Source organism: Sinohyriopsis cumingii, chromosome 18, assembly GCF_028554795.1.
Source record: "Sinohyriopsis cumingii isolate HCF-2022 chromosome 18, ASM2855479v2, whole genome shotgun sequence".
In the NCBI taxonomy this organism is placed as follows: domain Eukaryota; kingdom Metazoa; phylum Mollusca; class Bivalvia; order Unionida; family Unionidae; genus Sinohyriopsis; species Sinohyriopsis cumingii.
The window spans coordinates 84794897-84818497 of NC_142978.1; the positions used below are offsets into that span (position 1 = coordinate 84794897).

Genomic DNA, 23601 nt, shown 5'->3' on the forward strand with positions numbered 1-23601 from the left:
CAGGGAAGGTGTATAACATTTTGGAAGAATTTGAGATTCCACACTTTGACATTTACAATGAGTTTCATCTGTCAATGCATGAAAACCCATCACCAATGACTTGAGATGAGTAATTAACAGCTGTTGTCAGTATACATTTGTAGATCTTTTCATGAAGGATACCTCTACCGTTTTTAGCAAAGCAAGAGATACATATCACAGCATAATTTTTTATTATTATGAAAAGACCTTGATTTTCTAATATTTTTGTTTGCTGTTATCCTCCTAGATGTAAACAAATTTATGTATGCTGATATACAACCAAACTGTAGCTGCATAACCTTTGTCTTCCACATTTATTTCCAAGCATGTGTTTATCTGAGAGAGAGAGAATTGCATAGAATCAATGTAAAGCATCAACAAATTAATTGTATTTCTGGGAGGAGTAAATAATTGGCAAAGTCATAAGCAGGTTCAAGTAAATATGCCTTGTGATTTTCATCTATCCTACCCAGAAACTGTCCTACCCTGAAACTGTCCTATCCAAAAACTGTCCTACCCTGAAACTGTCCTATCCAGAAACTGTCCAACCCAGAAACTGTCCTACCCTGAAACTATCCTACCCTCAAACTGTCCTCTCCAGAAACTATCCTACCCTGAAACCAGAATTATCATTGACTGAAATATTTACAAGATCCTCATATTTAGTGCTTGGTTTTTTCTACTACAAAAGTAACAACAAGTGGAAAGATTGATATGGATATATCCACAAGGTGCTGCCACTTTTGTACAAGTGATGTGGAGATCAAAAAGCTGTCTGGGCTTTTAGATTTGTAACAACAAGGGTACCAAATTATGGTAGATAAAGATTTTTCTTTTACACAAAGTTTTAGTAAGCACTGGTGTTTCCATTGCAACACTACATTTTCTTTGTAGTGATGAGCAGTTTGAAACTTCTCTAGTGGAGGACACCATAAAAAATGCAAGCTTGAGGATACATGTGGAACGGCACAAAAATGAAGCTGAGAGAATACAAATTATTAAAGTATATTGTACCGTTGTCACATTTGGGATCAATAACTCAGGTGGCAATTGTTGATGAATTTAATGATTTCATTGAAACAACCACTAATTAAACAAAAGAAATCAATTTTAACCACTTAACATTAATTTTATTGTATACATTAATTATGATTAGAAATATTTAGGATTAAAATCTGATCATTATCGCTGTATAATTATTTTTCATGAAAGATTTTTTTATGTGCTTTAAAATCTTTAGAGAACTCATTCACTGTCAAGCCAGTGAAGCCATGTGACCAACCATCACTGCCATTTTGCATACTCGAAATTTACCAGTTCTTTGTCTACATCTACATCACTAAATCATCTGCACTTGATAAATTATAAAAACTGAAGTGTTGCCTACATCAATATCAGAACCTTTACCTAAGTTACTGAACCTTTCATAGTAGTGATTCTAATCATGCAAACTCCTGAAAAGTAATGAACAAAATCCACGGCCTCCAATTTGGTGCGTGGAGAATCTGTCTCCATTACTTTAAATAGCAGATTACTAAAAGAGTTTAAATAGTGACCGGATGATCTGATGCAATGGTCAATCAAATCAATGAATGTAGTACCTAACAGGGGATTATCCCCAAAGGTGATGCTATGAAAACTAGTTCAAAATGACTGATGTTTACAGCCTGCATCCAAAGGCGCTTCCATGAGAATGGTGTAGAAGCATCCAAAGGCACTTCCATGTGAATCGGGTAGAGGCGTCCAAAGGTGCTTTCACGAGGTAAAGGGTTAAGATAAATCTTCACGTCAAATTTGGTTGAAGTCCAAACAATCCTTGGTAAATACATGCTGCAGACACCCAACTTAGAAGGACAGGGGACATAACTCTTGTGCATGATGTTACTGAATCTTGGACATCAAATTCATTTGAGATCTAATAAAAATAAAACAAACTACATCAAATTTGGATGAAATCCAACAATCCCAGGTAAATTTATGCTGCATAAACCAAATTTTAAGACAACAGGCTATCACACGTAAATGATGTATTGGAACGTTAGAAAATGAACTCAGTTGTGGTCCCATCAATGTAAAGCTTGTTACCATATTTGGTTAAAATCCAGCAATTCTTAGTAAAGTTGGGCTGCAGAAACCAAAGGGAGCATACTCATGCAAATAAGGCCATGGAATGCTAGAAGTGTGTGTGTGTGTGATTTAGATTTTTAACATAGCTTTAACAATTTTTCAGTCATGTCACTACAATGTCTGCAGTGTAACAGTTTATAGTGATGTTTAGCACTGGGGCATCATGCCGCAGACATGTAGCATCATGTCCCACACAGTCACGTTATCCTGACACCAGGCTGACCAGTCCTAACACTAACCTCTTAATGCTGAGCACCAAGTGAGGCTGCTGTTAGTACCATTTTTAAAAGTCTTTGGTATGATTCTGCTGGGTTTCAAACCCATGACCTCCTGCTGGAAGGATATAAATCAAATTCATTTTCATTCATTCTCTTGATAACATAAAGCTACAGGTCAAATTTGCTTACAATCTAACTATTCCCTGTGAAGTTATCCTTCAGAAACCTTGTTAGGAGGCATGGTAATTTGAGGACATAACTCCTCTCAATAATTACTCAAATGACTCAAAATTAACTCATTCAAGGTCACATCAACATAAATCTGCAAACCAAACTTTGGTTGAAATCCAAAAATTCCCAGCAAAGGTACCTTGCAGAAACCAAACTGCTAATGCATGGATGATGTTATTGGTATAGAACTCTGCCAACTTCTTCCGACATCTTCGAAATATCTGAAAAGCTGAAATTACTGACCAAGGCATGTTGATCATACATAATTTTAAAATATGATACTGGCATATGTTTAGGTAAAGAATGGAAATGGAGCTCACTTTTGGAACTATGAGGTAAAATGTTCTAAAGTATGGAGTCCGATTATTGTTCTGAGAATGGACTTATGCTTAAAGAACTACAGTGCCTGATTGCTCCAGGCTGGACTGGTAATTAGAGAGCTACAGTACCTGATTGTTCCAGGCTGGACTGGTAATTAGGGAACAATGGTATCTGACTGTTCCAGGCTGGACTGGTAATTAGAGAGCTACATTACCTGATTGTTCCAGGCTGAACCGGTAATTAGAGAACAACAGTACCTGATTGTTCCAAGCCTTCATGAATGCTTCAATGTCTGAGGGGTCACTCTTCTTACTGTGCATAAGAATGGCATCAGCTCCTATACAACAAAAACGGTAAAATGAATTTTTCCTTTTCATCATGGTGTGGAGTATATTAATTTTTGGCAGACATTTAAGACAAACATACACTCACAAAATCTGCATAAAAAAGGATGCTTGACTGGATGAAGTGACACACTGACATTATGAAGTGGTACTAAATAACTGTCTCATACTGACATATGTGTGTTTTGTACTAAAAGCAGTTTTGGAGTGCTAAGATGGTGCCATTCACAGAGCAGAGAAGAATCAAATTTTTTACATGTAAGAAATTGTATACAGATAACAAGGTACTATTTTTTCAGATCCAGAGCAGTAGCAATGTGTGTGAATACACAAGTACAAAGAGCATCATTTTCTCTCTATGCTTGAACTCGATTCAGCTTGGAAAATCTCATCATTTGTTTTATCATGCACTGCTAAATTCATTTTGAAAAATATATCTTGTAATTATCTATTTTAAGAACTTTTGGGGGTTTTGCCTCTGGGGCTCCCATAATGTGAATTTGAATCTGCACCATACCCCCATTTCCTTAAACTCAGCCAGCTCAATTATTCGATCCCCTTTCTGACAACTCTGTATAGGGACTTGTTTCTGTCAGGCATTTTTCATTTTCATTGTTACTGCAATTTCAAGAGAATTCATAATTTGTTGACAGGTTTTCATTTCCCCTTGGTTGCCTCATTAATATGATTATGTCTGTTACCTCACTAAGACCAAAATATACGTCAATTTAATTAGCAAGTAATTAAGAACTATACATACAGCCACATGCTACCAGCAACAATGAGAACTGTACTGAATTGCTTAGTCACAGGTGTTGGTTGATAATGCAATACATATCAAACAAGGACTACCATTTTTTTATACATGCATTTTCTAACAAGATGTAACTGATAAATCAATTTTCTAACATGTGACCTATACTCAAAATTTGAATTACTTTTCACATAATGGTTCAGTACTGAATGTATTATAGATTTTATGATACATAGGGAACAGAATGTAGACTGTTAATATACAAAGTGTATTTCACACCGGATTATCTTAATTTAATCAATATTTGCACTGTTTGTTTTCTCAAAGTGTAAATCCTGCTCATTAATGACAGGTCAACCCTTAACGACAAATTTCACTTGTATGCAGGTCAAAGAGGAATTTGCCTTTTCCAGTCAATATCCGCCCCAACTTATATCAACATCTGCTTATGTCGACAATATTACCCTAAAATCAAGGATGCTAAGGTAAATGGGTAGGACTGTATGTTAGTCTCCTATGCACATTTCTAATGTCTACTGCAACTATAATATTTCTAAATAAATTTTCATTTACAATTTGTCTTGTATCTGGACTTGCATCTTTTATAATACTGGTATACCCCACCCCCATCAAGCACTGCGTCTTTTGACAGTGTAAGATCTGAAAGCATAAAGAGGTGACTACATTAATTAACCAATGGAGATCACAAAGATTTAATTAATACATCTAAACTTCACCTTCACAGGTTATACATAGCCCATCTGCAATTTTAATTTTCATTCTCAGCTATTGTTATGTAACAAATTGTAAAAATACAATAAGTTAAATTTTTGGGAAAATTCTCATATTATGATATTTACATTCACACTACCTCCCAAAAGGATAAAAAAAATTGTCTGCCATCCCCATCTAAAACATAACTAAAAGGATGATCACATATGGGATGATGGGTGTAAGAGTTTAATAATAAAGTGATCAGTTCATGGAATGTGTATTTCAGGCAATAATCTGTTTACATTCATCTCCACATTAACCAGGGTCATGAGTTTGAACCCCAGCCGAGTCATACCACAGACTTATAACAATGGTACTAACAGCTGCCTCACTAGGTGCTCAGCATTATGAGATTAGTATTAGGACTGGTTGGCCTGGTGTCAGGATAATGTGACTGTGGGACATGATGCTACATGTTTGCAGCATGATGCCCCTGTGCTAGACATCACTATAAACTGCCACACTGCAGACATCATAGCAATTTGACTTAAAAATTGTAAAAGCTACATTAAAAATCCAAACCCAAATCACACACACATCTCCTGCTCTCCTATACCAAGTGGTAGAAAGCGCTGTTGTCAGGCATCCTAATTCCTTCAATGTGCCCCCCCACCCCCCAACAGACAGGATTAGTCATAGGCAGAGGGTGCAGAACTCCACACCATGTAATTAGTATGAAAAGCACAAAAGGCCATCCGAATTGCAGGAGGCTCAAATGATGATATCCACTGTATGATGTTCAGCCTTGTCAACAACTTTGTATATATGGCACACTGACTCTGATATGCGACTGTTACCTGCTTTTTCCATTAGACAGAAAATGGCCAAAAATGCCAAGTGCAGCAGTGAGGAAGATACCAAAATGTTAATCATCAGCTTAGACATGCTGTTAAAAAATTGTCCACCAATATTAGAAAACAGAGGGTTAGACATATTTACCTCATGATATCCTTACCCAGATGTACTATGGTCAAGTGGTACATGTCTGAGTTAAACTGGTACCAATCCAGTGAGAATGCTGTTGGCAGCTGGCTTATCCACCAAAAAAGATTTTCAGTACTGGGGTCTTGGATCTTATAAGATAGGTGCCACTAATTTCTGCCATCTCCAATGACAGCAGAAGAATTCTGAATGATGGGTCTTCATTATCACAGGAAGCCTTGATTTGATACTCCTAATTCACAACCAATGGGAGGACAGCACTCACAAGATGACACAATGCTGTACATTTCTTTGATGGCCACCTTGAAGCTAACCTCTGTATGTTCCATAGTCAGGCTGGAGTGCAGTGGTAGATCAAGGTTGTCCCCTTCCTCAACAGAAGGGTCATCCTCATCATGTATGAATTCCAGTTCAAGGTACCACAAGGAAGCATGACAATGTCATCACCTTGAGTAGAGTGGAACCTACCAACTGAAGAGGTTATCAATGCTGGCCCCACCATGTCCATAATGGAGGTTCTGATGGCCAGGACAGCAGGTACAGTGAGAAAGGTCAGCAAGTCGTGTTGCATCAGGACTTCCAGATGGTCAGAAAACTGTAACCAACCACCAAAGATGAAACTTTCAACCACAAACTGGTCTCATAGTCCCATATCTCTGATCAATATACCTATATCCAGGTCAGATAGTTGGTTGGATGGACTGGTGAACAGCTGATAATGGCACAGGACAGCTGTTACAGGTCTTGAAAACTGTTCCCCATGCACCTGGCCTTACAGGCCCTAAGGCCATGTATGGCTAGATGTGGGAACTTATGGCTAGTGGGCTAATAAGAGGTGTATTTTCCATATCTTGTACAGAAGTTGGGGCTACAACCAACAAGCAATGTCCCCAGAATCCAGCATCTCACATGCAGCATGCTGGGTAAGACAACTCTGATATCACATGGATGGGGTACATTGAACAGCACCTGCAGTATGGGATATGACCATGGCCATCAGTTTTTTTTCTTTTCTTCTGGGGTTTAATGCCATTTTTCAGAACATGATAGGCTATTTTTTATATCTGGTGGAGGAAGAGCCCAGGAACCCAGGAAGACTACAGGAAGAACCACCAACTCACAGGAAACTACTTGCAATCTTTCTCACATACCCATATTAGCTGAGACCCAGACTCATGCAGACAGATGTGAGATGTGTGAGCAATCTGTAAACACAAATGCCCGAGACCACTCAGTTTGAGTGTACGTGCCATCTTTCATGGTATGCTGTCTGCCAATGAATCCAAATGAATGTGAAGGTTGTTGTTGTTGTGGGGTTTAACTCGATTTTTCAGCACATGATAGGATATGCATAGCAGCCAGTATTAATGGTAGAGGAAGAACCCAGGAAAACCCCGGGAAGAACCACCGACCCATGAGAAGCTACTGGCAAGCTTTCTCACATACCCATATTGGTCAAATGCTAGACTTTAACCCATGCAGACAGAGGTGAGATGGCAGTGATCCGTAACAGAGAGCGCTTTAGACCACTTGGGGCTGCGAATGTGTAGGTTCAAAAGGTCTTACTTACTGGTCAAAGAAGAAGACTATGATTACTGGAAAAATTACAAAAGACTTGATCGATGTCCTGAAAAAAATTGCAATGGATTCAGAATGGACACTGTAACTAGCTAATTAGTCTATAGTTGTCATAGAAGTGGCCACCCAGTGGTGACAAGGGAAGGTAATTTGTAGGAGTTACTTCTCTCTACTGTCTCTCTCTCTGTTTCTCTCTCTCTCTCTCTCTCTCTCTCTCTCTCTCTCTCTCTATATATATATAAAGAACACATTTTGGGGGTCTTTTCAGAAGGGCTTGATTTGGGAGGTCTGGGAGTTTGTTTAAAAAATGTTAATGTGATCAGGTAATGTATATGATAGAGAAATCCGAGCTTTTAAAAGATTTTGAGTTACAACATAACATTTACACACCAGCATTTCTGTAGGCCTCAGCTCTCTTCAAGGCCTCATCCAGACCCCAGCCAGCTATGAAAGCTTCCACTCGGGCTACAATGCAGAAATCTGGGTCACGTTGCATGTCCTTACAAGCCTTAAATATAAGAACATATTGTCTTAGACATAGTACTTTGGAAGACTTCTGACATGCAACTTTGTGCAAAATCCATGACATACCATCACATTAAAGGCGCCAAAACCAGGTCAATAAAATCACAATAAAGATGTAACATATTAAGCTACACATATCAACCTTGTTTAGGATTAAATGACAGAATGGCTAAAAGGACATACAGAAGACAGAACTGAGGTCCAATTAAATATCCTGTTTTCCTATAGCATGCAAGACAAATCAATCAGTTTTGCTTCTAGATTGAAATTTTCAGTTCTTCAGCATCAAAATTCATGTACCTAGTTTCTTTAACTATTTGACAAAACCTACACAAAAAGTAAGTTGCCTCTTTATCCACAGACTGTAGATCAGTGTTGTACCCAAAGCAGTCCCCTCCAAATGTAAATTTGATGCCTGTCTATGTCTACATAATCCCCCCTCCAGCCCACACCCCCTTTCAGAACTTGTAATTTACCTTTTGATTAATATATGGATAACAAGAGTACCTTTATTTTCAGAGCAAACTCCTCTATCTCAGCCAGGGGTTGCTTCCTGTCATCTAGCAAGGAGTTGGTTTTGGGAAACAGTTTATCTTCCAAACAGGCACCTGCAATGGCCATGAAATATGTATCTTACAACATCCAATATGGGAAAGTTTAGAGCCTCAGATAAACAGTTCATCTGCATAAATACACAAAAACAATGACATAAAAAATGTTGTGTACAAAAAGTGTAGATATCCCAACATAGCTTTAATGTTCATAAACATATCATCCAAATTACTGTTCATAAACCTGTCTATCAGTCAAATTACTGTTATAAACCTATCAACCAAATTAATGTTATAAACCTATTGAACAGCCAAATTAAACCTATCCATCAGTCAAATTAATGTTATAAACCTGTCTATCAGCCAGGGCCCCGAGTGGCAGAGTGGTCTAAAGCGCTCTCCATTACGGATTACTGCCATCTCACTCTGTCTGCGTGGTTTTGAGTCTCAGATTTGGCTGATGTGGGTATGTGAAAAGCTTGCCAGTAGCTTCTCGTGGGTCAGTGGTTCTTTCTGGGGTTTTTCCAGGTTCTTCTTCCACCATTAATACTGGCCGCCATGTATAGGCAATTGTGTGCTGAAAAATGGCATTAAACCCTACAACAAAAACAACTGTCTATCAGCCAAATTAATGTTATAAACCTGTCTATCAGCCAAATTAATGTTGTAAACCTGTCTATCAGCCAAATTCATGTTCAGAAATCTCGTAATAAAACCTGTTCTTTAACTATCTTTTGAATGTGGGAAAAAGAATAACTACTAGTCTAAATTTATATTCGTGTTATGCAAACACTCAGAATTAGCAAAAAATGCATCATGACAGTGTCCCATTCATAGTTTATCTCATGTCAGAGTCAATTTTAGTACATCTAAAACACTGATGGATAATTGATGCAAGACTCAGACACTGACAGGCACCCTCAAAGTCCGAGTAAATATAATTTCACCCTCTTCAAATCCTAAAGGAATGAAACTATTTAAACTTTTTATTATATGGCATATTATAATACTACGATGAATTTTACTGAAAAGGAAGATGACACATAAGACTAATAATGATTTCATGGGATGTAATTGAGAATGGTTTAGGACTTCTAGCAAAAACTACCAAACATAATTTTTTATTATCTGCTATAAACTATACCTTGGATATGAATGTACTAAACAAATTACATGGATCTATTTATATATTTCCCATGTGTAATAAAGAAGATAACCAGATGAATAGTGAGCTAAATTGCTCATGCAAATATATCTCTGCTTCTCCAGCATTCAGCCCAAATGCCCATAATGGAATACCGTTTCCATCCAATACAACTTTGGGATTAATTACATCCACCAGCTATCTAAAATGGGAGATAACTCTTGCAACATGCGGTACAAGTGTGCATGAGATTTCTGACCTGGCTGACATCTGCCCAACAACCAAATGCAATGAGATACTGGTCAAAGATCTTGATCAGCTGGATGCTTTATGTAGGAATTTCTTCAAATTCTTTCTCCCAAAGTTCATTGTTGTTTTAGGGGGCACTCACCAGTTAATATGTACTGTTGAGAGAGTGACGTATGTAAGGTGAAGTAGTTTGCATTTAAAACATCCACAATGGAGAGAATATTGGCATACCTCTATGCTACATTAATGTAATGTGGATGATATTTCTTTGGATATTTAACTTTTGGAAATTTTTAAATGATTTAAGCACACTGCTAACTAAAATGACTGCTCCCTTGTGTTAAAAAATCTGCCTGAATTAGTCTGAAGTACACTATACACAGCAGCTATTAAAATAGGGAAAATGAATTTTGCCAGACTAGACAATACCAGCTTCTGAAAGTGCAATGAATGAATTACCAAATATATAAAATGTAAAAAAGTTATCGGCTTTTTTTTATACAATTTACCACTGAAGTTCAGGAAGTGAAAATGACCAAGTAGAGCTAGCACTTTTTTAAAAGGTGCACATCTGAAGTAAGGCCAAGCTGTATACTCTATAACCCATAGTACACCCATCAATCATACACCAAAATAAAGGGAATTAAAGGTTTTTGAATTATACCTAAGATATACAAGGTCTTTTTTAAATAGCCAGTATAACCAGTGAGGAAAGCCAGGGAAAATCTTTTTCTTTAAAATCCTAACCCTATGCAAAATACAAAACTATAGAGCGCCACCTTAGATAAAAATGTTTAAATGTATATTTTTAGTTGTTGTTGTTGTAGGGTTTAATGCCATTTTTCAGCACACAATAGGCTATACATGGCAGCCAGTATTAATGGTGGAGGAAGGACACGGGAAAAGCCCGGAAAGAACCACCGACCCACGAGAAGCTACTGGCAAGCTTTCTACATACCCACACTGGCTGATTCTGAGACTCGAACCCACGCAGACAGAGGTGAGATGGCAGTGATCCGTAATGGAGAGCGCTTTAGACCACTCAGCCACTTGAGGCCCCTTATATTTTTGGTAATGGCAACCATATTTGACCTCATCTCAATAAATCTAAAAGACTACTTTCTGTTCGATGCAGTTGAATTCTGGAGTGGCTTTTAGATGAAGTTCTTAAAAGATTTTCTTTTTCATGGCAACAGAGGATTGATTGGCATCATTTATATAAACTTAAAAGCTTGTTATTGCAAGATGTTTTGCCAGATTTGGTCTAATTGTGGTGGATTTTGTACATTTAGCAACAGTGGCAAAATTTTATTGAGAATTATTTGTATCAAAAACCCTTCTTGTTGGAATATTTTTAGAATCTGAAGGTGGATTGGGATCAGTTGCAACATTTTGGAAAGTTCTTTCTGCCAGGTTTCTTTCTAGACAAATCCTTTCCAATTTAGAAAAGGTTTTCAAAGATCCTTTATTTTTTGTAATGTCAGCTACATCTGATTGCAGAATTTAAACGAATTTGAAAGATCTTCATGCCAGGATGCTTTCTGTTACATTTGATCAAATTCTGTTGAGCAGTTTCATTGGCATTTTTCTATATTTAGTAATGGTATTTCAGCATTAGTCAAACAAATTTGAAAGACCTTGATACATAAATGCTATATTTCAATTTTGGTCAAATTCTAATTAGGTGTTCTAGAGATAAGCCATTCAAAGGTTTTGCTATTTTTAGTACTGGTGACCATATCTGATGGTGGATTGACAAAACCGGAACAAAATTGAAAGCTTTTTTTGTCAGGATGTTTTCTGTCATGTTTGGTCAGAGTTGTAGAGTGGTTCTTGAGAAGAAGTCTTCTAGAGGTTTTGTTTTCTATTTGTAGCAAACACAGCCATTCTTATGGCAGAGCTGCACCACTGGAAACAATTTGAACAAACTTCAAGTCAGGATGCTATCTATCAAATTTGGTCCAATTCAGGCTTTTGAGAAATTGTTGTAAATGATAATTGTGAATGGACAACACATGGCAGGCCATACAAGTTCACTTAACCTTAAGATCAGGTGAGCAACAACAAAAACCTTCAGATCCACATATCATGAGGACCATATGTACACTGCAACCAATCAAGAACTGTGAGATTAGTTGCAGTCGCGTAAGAGTTTAACGATTTTTCTGAGTTTATTGTGATATAAACTGTCAGTTGCTGATTCACACAGCAAATAACGCCCGAAGGTGCCACGATAAACTAAAAAAAAACAATGTTAAACTCTAATAATTGAAATTTCAATTATTCGTTATGTTATTTTGTTTGCATCATTAACAAAATAGAAACCTTAATTGAGCGTAGTAATACATGTTTGGGGTTTTTCTGTTATGTAGCTTATATATAGCACTTGGGATTGTCCTGCTTGATCGTAATATGGTCATCATAATACCAGTCCTTCAACCAATGGAAGCCAAATTTATTCAATTATTTTTTTTTAAAAAATGTAAGAATGTTGTTTTCCTTTAATGCTTACTTCGTGTCTGCCTTCACTGGCAGTGTTTATCTTTTGCTGTACACGTGACTCTATTTATAGAAGTGGAAAAGTAGTTCTCCTTCCAGTTCATACAGAAATGAACGCAATTCATTTTGATCATGTGGTAACGTTCTGACCAATGGAAATGTTACTTTCTTGTACCAGCTACTGCCATTGCAATTATAAGATTTTTTCATATTTTGCATCCAACTGTAGGTCAAAAAGAGTAATAGTTCCAACAACAATCAATTCCAAAGAATATGGTGTCTCAGCTATGGATATGTTTTCCTTTTCAATATTCTTTACCCAAGTCTGAGGACCAGAATAAAAATAGGATTGCATGAAGATTCAGGGCACTCTGTGATAACTATTCCACTTGGGACATATGAAAATGCAAATAACCTTGACCTTACTTCAGTGTCATAGGGATAGCAGGAATATATGGAATCAAAGGCAGTATGACAGCCATCCTTACTAGGGTTTTGGTACTTATGATCAATGGGATAAGCTTTAAGAACAACCTTAATCAAATTTTATAATGCTTATGACACACCCAGAATAAATGATACATGTATCTTGCCTCTGCTAAAGCAGGCAAGCGAAAATTCACATCTGACATACCCCTAGTGCAAGCTATTCACAATGTCTGGTTCAGGTCTGTGATGCAGTTGTTGTTGTTGTTATGGGGTTTAATGCCAGTTTTCAGCACAAGACAGGCTATACATGGCAGCAAGTATTAATGGTGGAGGAAGAACCCGGGAAAACCCCAGAAAGAACCACCGACCCATGAGAAGCTACCGGCAAGCTTTCTCACATAGCCACATTGGCTGAGCCCAGGACTGTGATGCAAAACTGATGTTATTGGGCAGAAACCATTTTCTTTAAGATAATGACCTTGATCTTTAATCTGATTGGTCTAGGTATGTGTTGTATAACTAATGTCATTATGAAGAAACCATTTCTCTTATTTCAGTTATGCTGATCTTGACCTTTGAAATTTGACCGCCCAAACTGATATGTTTCTTATTTACCCTATGTGCAAGCTAACCACAATGTCTGGTCCATGTATGTGATACAGAATTAACTGCTATTGTGCAGAAGCCATATTTCTTCTTTCTGTATGTGATCTTGACCTTTGACCTGTTGACACCTGAATTGACAGGCTTCATCCTTACCACAAGTGCAAGCTATCTACAGTGTTTGGTAAAGGTGCATTCTGTAGAACAAAAGTTATGTGCAAAAAAAAGAAAAGGTAATGGACACCAAAAGGTAGGCAAATAAAAAAATGTACATATAACATTTAATGGTTTCAACTTCTAGTTCTTTATTTCCATGCACAGGTAAAGACGTGTTGAGCATAATATGTAAAATACAGGAGATGATTTGCTTAACTAACCTGCTATTCCCCTGTCCTCCAGCTTTCTGACCAGACGTCTGGCATTGTTGAAATTTCCATAGCCAGTATCAGCATCAAGTAAGATGGGAATATCAGTAGCGTCACTCATAAACTCCGTAACCTCAAGAACTTGTGTCCATGAGGCCTCGTTGCTGTCACGCACACACATCGATGCAGAGATTGAAAGCCCACTGCCCCAAATTCCCTTAAAACCTGATATTAATGTAAAGATAGATTTTTCTATATGCAATAATTCAATATGCAATAATGTTATCATATATACTTGCTTACAAGTAGAGTCAAACTGCAAACAACAAAGACCCTGATCTGCCATAGCATAATGCACCTGCAGATTTAGCCTATGTTGCTTGTTCTACTGTTTACTCCTAATAACTGCACAGATCCAGATCTGCTGATGCATTATGTGCCAGCAGATCTGGAGCTTTGCAATTTGCAGTTAGACTCATCTTATAAACATATATATATGGTACTCAAATATTTTCATTTTGAGCTACTTTCTTTCATTCACAAGGCAATAGCATAAATAAGAAATCATAATATGAATACATCATTAATTTAGCTTTTGACAACAGAGGGAAATGGACTAGAATAAACAGGAAGGCCAGGATCTCTACGTCTAGCCAATAATCAAGGCATTGCTGTTAAAACACATGACAAGGACTCCAAGTCAAAAGTTTCAGGAAGCATGTTGCAGAATTGACGTAGTTCTATAATGATTCATCCAAAATATTAAGAAGCTTCATCAAATGGTTAAAGAAATTAAGAAAATAAAAACATGAACAAGACCATACTGCAAATTTTCTCTGATTGTAACCATGAGCCCAACGTCAATGGGGTAAACAACTGTGTCCCTGAATAATTGTTTTAGCTTGATAATGATTCATCCCAAGTATTTAAAAAAATCCATGTTTAGGAACTATAAGCAAATAAAAAAAACCTTTAAAGAAATCTCAATACAACATTATTTTATGACTGTGTTATTGTTGTTGTTGTTGTAGGGTTTAATGCCATTTTTCAGCACAAGATGGGCTATACATGGCGGCCAGTATAAATGGTGGAGGAAGAACCCTGGAAAACTCAGGGAAGAACCACCGACCCACGAGAAGCTACTGGCAGGCTTTCCCACATACCCACGCTATAATGATTTATCCTAAGTATGAAGAAAATACATCAAAGGGTTTAGAAATACAAGCAATAAACAAGAGTAACCTCAAATGGATAGACGCACTACTGGTCAAAAAGAATATCAAGGAATTCAAGATAAGACCATTTTTTCTATTCTTCAGCAAAAACAAGATTTTCAAATTAGCTGCTGTGGGGGAAATACTATATATTAGACAGGCACCATTTTCATTTTGGACCAACTAGACATTGTAAGAAATGCTTAAGTGAAAACCCCATGTTGATATGACCATCTGTGTAGGACAAGAAGCAAGATTTCAAGATGGCCACCATAGCAGTCATATTGGACATCATATCAGCACCAATTTCAATTATGACCAACTAAACTTTATAAAACATCATCTGGTGAAAACCTCATGTCAATATGACTTTATAATCAGGAGGAGTAGTGATAACATTTTTTAAGATGGTAGCTGTTGCAGCTTTACTGGATGTCCGACTGGCCCCATTTTCATTTAGGACCAAACAGACATCATAAGAAGTCATCTGATGAAAGCCTTGTTTCAATAATGACTTTCCATTCAGAAGTAGAGATAAGATTTTAATGAAGGCTGCTGTTGCAACTATATTGGATGTCTGATTGGCATCATTTTCATCTATGACCAACTAATCATCATAAAAAAGTCAATTTTGTGAAAACCATTTTCTTGATATGACCATCCATTCAGGAGAAGTAACAATAACAAGACTTGACTGCTGTGGTGGCCATATTGTAAATCAGGCGTCATTTTCATTTCAGACCAACTAGACCAGGGGTCGGCAACCTATTTTACATAGAATGCCACTTTTTTCTGGAATAATTACAAAATGAACAAGCACATACCACCAGTAAGCATGTACCACTGTTAAAATCAAGATTTTTGGCTGCACTTCGCATGCCACATGAAACCTCTTGACGTGCCATCTTGTGGCACGTGTGCTGTAGGTTGCTGACCCCTGAACTAGACAATAGGATGAATGTGTCTGTAAAGTTTCATGGTAATCCTCCAAGTAAAGGTGATAACAAACTTTTGCTAATAGATGGATGGTGGACATCAGATGCAGGAAAGATTTTAGATCATCCCATAAGCTCTTCTGGTCAATGACCAGTAGAACTAAAAACCTGCAAAGGAAATCTTAACACAAATTTTCTATGAACGTAACCTTGATCCCAAGGTCATTTAGATACAAGTGCATATAGGCAAACTAATTATCTTAGATTCATATTGATTCATCACAAAGTTTACTGGTCCCTTGTTGTCATTTAAATATGACAAATACTGACAAACCCACAACATCTTTGGAACTATTCAAATGGTAAATAAAGCAGGCTACTTTAAAATGGCAAGCACATTGTGGTAATAAACAGTTAGTAAGAAATCAATGCTGTTTGTCAATACAGAACTGTGTGATAGAAAATCAGGAATTCCAAATCCATTTACCAACCTGCCTCCTGGACGATCCTGGCACTAAGGCCATTGTGAGCCTCCATAATGAATTCTAATTCTTTGGAGTTCAGCATGTTCTTCAGCATGGTGGTCTTCTGCAATATGAAGTGGTGGAAGTTTAATTTTTTCCATCATAAATTTACAGTACTTTAATGGCACATAACACATATCTCTGAAATCAAATGTCAGTTCAATCCAGATATAAGCTACTCAGACTTTACAATCATACGGAACAGTGTTTCTAGGATAGCCAAACTTTCCAAATGTATGGACTAAGTGTTCCCAGGATAGCCAGACTTTCCAAATGTATGGACTAAGTGTTCCCAGGATAGCCAGACACTGTAATCCTATGGACTAAGTGTTCCCAGGATAGCTAGACTTTGCAATTGTATGGACTAAATGTTCCCAGGATAGCCAGAATTTACAATTGTATGGACTAAGTGTTCCCAGGATAGCTAGACTTCACAAGTGTATGGACTAAGTGTTCCCAGGATAGCCAGACTTTCCAAATGTATGGACTAAGTGTTCCCAGGATAGCCAGACTTTCCAAATGTATGGATTAAGTGTTCCCAGGATAGCTAGACTTCACAAGTGTATGGACTAAGTGTTCCCAGGACAGCTAGACTTTACAAGTGTATGAACTAAGTGTTCACATTTTGATTAGCCAATCAGACAAAGCTTTATATCTTCACATTTGGGAGACTGAGAAGTATGATGACTTAAAATCATCAATGTGTGCCAAACAATCTGATTCACTTTCATACTTCTGAAAGCTGCATTTCCATTGGCTAATTCAAAGGTTGCCAGAACATGATCCCTAAGCAGTCACTGTCAGATCTTCACATAGGACAGGAGAGATCTAATTTGAATCAGAGTTTTATATTCAAAGACAGCCAGACTTTACTAAATGTTCCCAGGATAGCCAGAATTTACTAAATGTTCCCAGGATAGCCAGAATTTACAATTGTATGGACTAAATGTTCCCAGGAGAGCCAGACTTTACAACTGAATGGACTAGATGTTCCCAGGGTAGCCAGACCTGACTAAATGTTCCCAGGATAGCTAGACTGTACAAGTGTTCCCAGAATAGCCAAACTTTGCAATTGTATGGACTAAGTGTTCCCAGGATAGCCAGACTTTGCAACTGTATGGGCTAAGTGTTCCCAGGATAGCCAGACTTTGCAATTGTATGGACTAAGTGTTCCCAGGATAGCCAGACTTTGCAATTGTATCGACTAAGTGTTCCCAGGATAGCCAGACTTTACAACTGTATGGACTAAGTGTTACCAGGAGAGCCAGACTGTACAAGTGTTCTCAGAATAGCCAGAATTTACAATTGTATTGACTAAGTGTCCCCAGGATAACCAGACTTTGCAATTGTACGGCATAAGGCAGTGTTGCCAAGACAGACAGATTTTACAAGTGTATGGACTAATTGTTTCTAGGATAAATATATTTTACAATCATATACACCAAGGCAGTATTTCCAGGATAGACATATTTTACAATCATATACACTAAGACAGTGTTCTCAGGATAGACATATTTTACAATCATATACACCAAGGCAGTGTTCCCAGGATAGACATATTTTACAATCATATACACTAAGACAGTGTTCCCAGGATAGACATATTTTACAATCACATACACCAAGGCAGTGTTCCAAGGATAGACATATTTTACAATTATATACACTAAGACAGTGTTCCCAGGATAGACATATTTTACAATCACAAACACCAAGGCAGTGTTCCAAGGATAGACATATTTTACAATTATATACACTAAGACAGTGTTCCCAGGACAAACAAGCTTTATAACTGTATGCATGAGGACTGTGTAGAGTTATCAGTTAACTTGACCAAAACTATCAGGACAAATTAAGTACTGTATATACTCATTAATAAGTAAGGTATAACTGCAAATAGCGTAGACCACATCTGCCATCACATAATTCACCAGCAGATCAGGGTCTATGTTGTTGGCTGTACTGATTACTTCTAACAACCTGCATAGATGCAGATCTGTCGGTACATTATGCAATGACAGATCTGGATTCATGCAGCTGTATCCGACTTTTATGTGAGTACATATGGTACATGTCTTGCACTGAGTGACATTCAGTGTGAATAAAGTATTAAAATGGACACTGCTGGGACCACAAATGTTGACCTGTAAAGAGGTAGCCAGTACATACAGATTTCATTATCATTATAAAGCCCTAACTTATGCCAAATTATTTGACCAGTATGCAGGGGAGGTTGGGTTACACAAGGGGCTGGTCAAGGAATGCGTCATTGTAATTCTACAAATCCTTTGTTTTGCCTTGATATTCTCCTTTATGCCAACGGCTCCATGGCATTGAAGCACCTCATTTAAACTTTCCTATTGTCTGTCAATATGAAATATTTGTTTTAGTTTCATTTACTCCTTAATCTAAATGTTATTTTGTCTGTCTTTTTACACTTTTCTTGCTCAATATCACACCCTATGCCAACTTAAGTTTCCTCTTGATTGTTTACAGCTGCTCCAGTCCTGTCATTCATTGTTTTCACGTGACATAACAAAACACGTGCACTTCCATATCCACCACTTTGATCCCCCAGCCATGCAAACTGGCACATAACAACGTTGTTCTTCCCACATAATTATGAAAGCATGTCTCATTTTGAGCGTAAGGATATCGTAATACATTACATTCTGTTGTGTATGTCAACCGCATGAGTCAGAATGCATGACTTTTCCACTTTTTATTCTTTCACAACAATCGATCCATCGATAAACAGATGCATAAACCAATGGACACACAAACAAGTAGAAACATGTAATGATTTTCAATTTTCATACGCTGAAATCAATCATTTGGTACTCCTTCAAATTATGATTATGGAATTCTTTTAACAGGTAAAGATGGTGAACTAGTAAACACACAGATTCTGTCCTACAAGATAGTGAATCATAGTTTTTATAATAAGACATTAATTTAAAGTGCTTTTGTGGAAGATTATTATCATGCCCTAATAAGGTCCTGGAGACAACACTTGAGTTAACACTAAAACAAACTGCATCTACCTATTCATCATGTAATTAGTATGATCATGTGAGATGGCCACAATTTATAACTTGTAACACTTTGACCTGTCCAGGTAGAAAATATTTTTCATTTCCTCAAAAATACTTACATTTTGTAATTAAGAAATAATACAGCAGCTTTGAAGAAAGCCTTTTAGGACATGTGCAACTTGTGAAATTCTTCTTCCATTTACTTAAATGTTTCGAACATTGTGAATGATGGATGCTGAATATCGCCTACTGAAAATTTATTTTTTGTGTATTGATGTTCCCTTAAAACAAGCACTTCTGATTTATGTCTGATGCTATCTTTGGTTTAGACTGGTATCCTGACCCATGCACTGTATTATCGTCTGTAGAGAAAGGGAATGAGCCAACAACTCATGTGACTTCAACCCTAGGCTGGTTCTTTGACTTCAACCCTATGCTGGTTCTCTGACTTCAACCCTATGCTGGTTCTCTGACTTCAACCCTAGGCTGTTTCATCCTGGATGTCAATGAATATCTGCTCCCAGAACATAAAATCAAAAATGTACCACGTTGACACAATGATGTTGTCCAACAAAGAGCCGAGTCTAAAAACTAACAAAAACATCCCAGTGGTAAACAGCCAATAAAAAAAATTAAATAAATCTTGGTTATCTGGCACTATTGATGATAGCGGAATGAGTAAGGATACAAGTCTACAAAGTATCAGACACATCTATGCTGTAATCCAAGTCATACAGTATTACATATTCCACAAAATATTTTACATCTGAAGTCGAAATTCTATAAATAATTTTGGGGTCAATCTTAATTGTGGGTCAATATTGTTATTATCTTCAATTAATAGTTCAAGCTGAAACTTACCTTGGGTTTGTCCATCTTGCTAGCTCCACAAGACATCAGACGTAACCCTATTTTAAGAAGCCCTGGTAAAAGAAATAAGACCCAATGCATGATGTCTTTCAAGTAATAATGGCAAACACTAAAGTTCAGTCACACATTAATTAGGTTTATAATTTTAGATATACAAACACCATATAAAATTTACATCAGAAATGTCAATGACCCAAATGATATATGCCATTCATGCAAACATTTGCATCATTCAAATATGTGCACTATAGCCAAATAATTAAATGAATCGATTAAAATTTCGATTTAAATTCATTTTTTAATTTTAAAATGTTCAGCCTGTCAGACACACAATACAATGTCTCCATTGACAGTAGACATAATTATGCATCAGTAGCCAAGGAAAACATGTAGCTAATGTAAACTAACATTGTCTCGGTAAATTAAGTTAAATAAATGTACTGACAGAAAAGTAAATAATTCCAAATCCAAGTTTGTTTCATTAATTTTATGTTGTCCTTACTGAGGTATTATTTTAATCATGGACGTCTTCTGATAATACAAAGCACGTCAGTGGCAATCGCAAGAAGCAGTCATGTACACCACAAAACCAAAACATTGGCACACGTGTACATGACAGACACGGGTAGTGAGGGCCTACACAAATCCCTTTTCGTTAATATAATAATGCTATTTTCGATTGTGTTATGCAACTCCTTTGGGGGAAAAACAAACCTGCATCATTTATGTGGGTTACATTGGTCAAGTTTGGTAGGGTGTAGGCTAAATATCGACTCAAAATTCTGCCGGTAGTCTCCATCTCAGTGGGCTGTAATCGTTCTAAAATGTAGGCCTAATTAGTTGCCCAGAGATAAGACAAAGCGGTGTAAACTCTAATTTCTCCTTTGTCTATAGTCTCCCGGATATCTTAACAAATCAAAATTTTATCTATTTTGCTTCGCAATTTAATTTTCTGTATATCTTATGCAAATGCCTTTTAAAATCGTCCGTATAAAAGCGCAGCTGAGCTTATATTAGTGTTGTGAATTCTGACTTTAAATAAATTTTGCCAAGACAAGGTTATTAATTGTCTTTCATCCAACAATAAAACATGACAATGAAATCTCTCTCTCTCTCTCTCTCTCTCTCTCTCTCTCTCTCTCATCCACACCTTTTACAATACACGCGCAGAATAGGCCGACATGGTGGTATGTGTCAGTTCAATTATATTGATAAGGTAACATACGATATGTTTTATAGTTTGAACGATTTAAAATAACAATTCAACATAAGGTCTAGAGAGCTTTTCACCTGATATTTTTTTTTTAAATTTAAAAATTAGACACTAAATCAACATCATTTGCAAGACATAACAACACAGCATAATAAATAAGTACAATGTGATAAATCCCTGAGCACATAATTTAAAATATACGCAAGCAAAGCATTTTTTCCTTGATGTCTTAAGTCTTAAGGCGATTAATTCCGCGGAATCTGAATTGAGGAATTCTGACACTAACTGTGAGTCATGAGGCATGTAACGTTCAATACCTGTCTTCGGCAGGCTAATTGCGATAGACAGAACATTTCAACGTAATTTTTAATCAAATGTTTTAGGAATCAGTTTGAAGATTTTCATGGACACAACATATCAATGCGAACAAAGCATGTTGTACAGTAAGTAGGTCAATGTACTTCAATAAAGTTGGAGCCCATGAATACATGTATGCAAGTACGGTATTATAAGTGCCTTTCTTAACGCCCTACTTTAAAAATGTCCTCATCCGTTAGGTCAATAGCCCCTCACGTGCTAGTCATCATTATCATCATTGGCGGTTCAGTCTCAAAAGACCATGCGAATAGCGCCCCTGGAGTGTCGTCTGTCTCTGGGGTTTTGGAATCGTCTGCTGTGGCTGTGCAGGCCTATGCGCGAGTGACAGTCCCTATTGCAGTTGGTGCTGACATACTGGGAAGTCTGAGTTACTGTGGTTGCTGCCGCGCTCTTCTTTCTCTCACGTTTCTCTGCCACCAGCTGGCCTCTCCTCGCATCAGAGACTGCTGTGCCCTTGCTTTTCTTCAGTCTCCAGGTTCCTCAGTCCTCGGTCAGCACTTCCCATCCGTCGGGTGAAATGTCGCATGCGTTCGTGTCCCTCTTGCACACATCCTTCAAACGGAGTGAGGGGCGGCCGACTCTTCTAGTGCCAGTGGCCAGCTGTCCATATAGGATGTCCTTTGGCAGCCTCCCATCCTCCATGCGTCTGACGTGTCCCGGACATCGAAGGCTGAGTTTGCTCAGCAGGGAGTACATGCTGAGGATACTTGCTCGCTGCAGGATCTCGCTGTGTGGGACGCGGTCTTGCCAGTTGATTTTCAGAATGCTTTTTAGGCACTATATATGGAAGGAGTTAAACCGGCGCTCTTGCCTCGTGTAGGTTCTCCAGGTCTCACTTCCATATAGAATGGTGCTGACAACGCAGGCCTGGTAGACTTGACTCTTGGTGTGTTCTGTCAACGTGTTGTTTTCCCACACCCTCTTCGTTAGTCGTGCCATGATGGTATTTGCCTTTCCAAGCCTTCTATCCAGCTCCACATCAAGCGAGAGAGTGTTGCGGATGGTTGACCCCAGGTAAGTAAAGTTGTTGACTGCTTTCAGGGTGACATCGTCGATTTTGATGGAAGGGCAATGGTGGTATCTATCACGCTGACCTTTGTCTTTTCCAGACTGATGGTGAGCCCAAACTGCTTGCAGGCATCAGCGAAACGGTCTCCCAGTCTCTGGAGGGCATCCTCGATGTGGGTCACAAGAGCCGTGTCATATGCAAAGAGCATCTCCCTGATGAGCACTGTCACGTTATAAGTAAGGAACAATAGCCAGATTGCAACATATATATATATATATATATATATATATATATATATATATATATATATATATATATATATATATATATATATATATTGTAATAGATGGGGGGGTGGGTAGGTATGGGATAACTTGTGTAAACGTAATAATAAATTTCAAGAATGCTCAAAGTCAGGACCTTTTTATTTTTGACTATGAAATTGTGATAAGATGCTTAGTACAAGAAATATGACTAAAACATGAATGTATGTGTTTGATTACGTGTAACGTATGCAATACACAAATGCTATAATATGCTGGCCTTCATTACCTTAACATAATCATTCAGCGAGAAATGGACGACCCAAGGAGTAATTTGAAAGTTGACCCTAAATTCTTAGTGTGTGTGTGTGTGGGGGGGAATAGCTGCTTATTTATGTGGCATCATATTACTTTTATATTAAGCTTGAATCAATAGCAGTGAATTTAATTTGTTTGAATTGAATTGATTCCTATTGTTGTACTAT

At 37.5% G+C, this 23601-nt stretch overlaps 1 protein-coding gene across 1 annotated transcript in view; it reads right to left on the bottom strand.

The window, feature by feature from the left end:
• Positions 1 to 21206, bottom strand: part of LOC149777196 (phosphoenolpyruvate phosphomutase) — a 35745-nt gene extending 14539 nt beyond the window's left edge. Inside the window, exons 1-7 of the mRNA XM_089941898.1 lie at positions 20968 to 21206; positions 20245 to 20306; positions 16316 to 16412; positions 13688 to 13900; positions 8343 to 8443; positions 7701 to 7818; positions 3176 to 3255 (exon numbers count right to left, since the gene is read on the bottom strand). Of these exons, the coding sequence (XP_089798024.1) occupies positions 3176 to 3255; positions 7701 to 7818; positions 8343 to 8443; positions 13688 to 13900; positions 16316 to 16412; positions 20245 to 20306; positions 20968 to 21052 (756 nt within the window). The 5' untranslated portion in view covers positions 21053 to 21206. The remainder of the gene's footprint in view (positions 1 to 3175; positions 3256 to 7700; positions 7819 to 8342; positions 8444 to 13687; positions 13901 to 16315; positions 16413 to 20244; positions 20307 to 20967) is intronic.
• Between the last annotated feature and the right edge of the window lie 2395 nt (positions 21207 to 23601).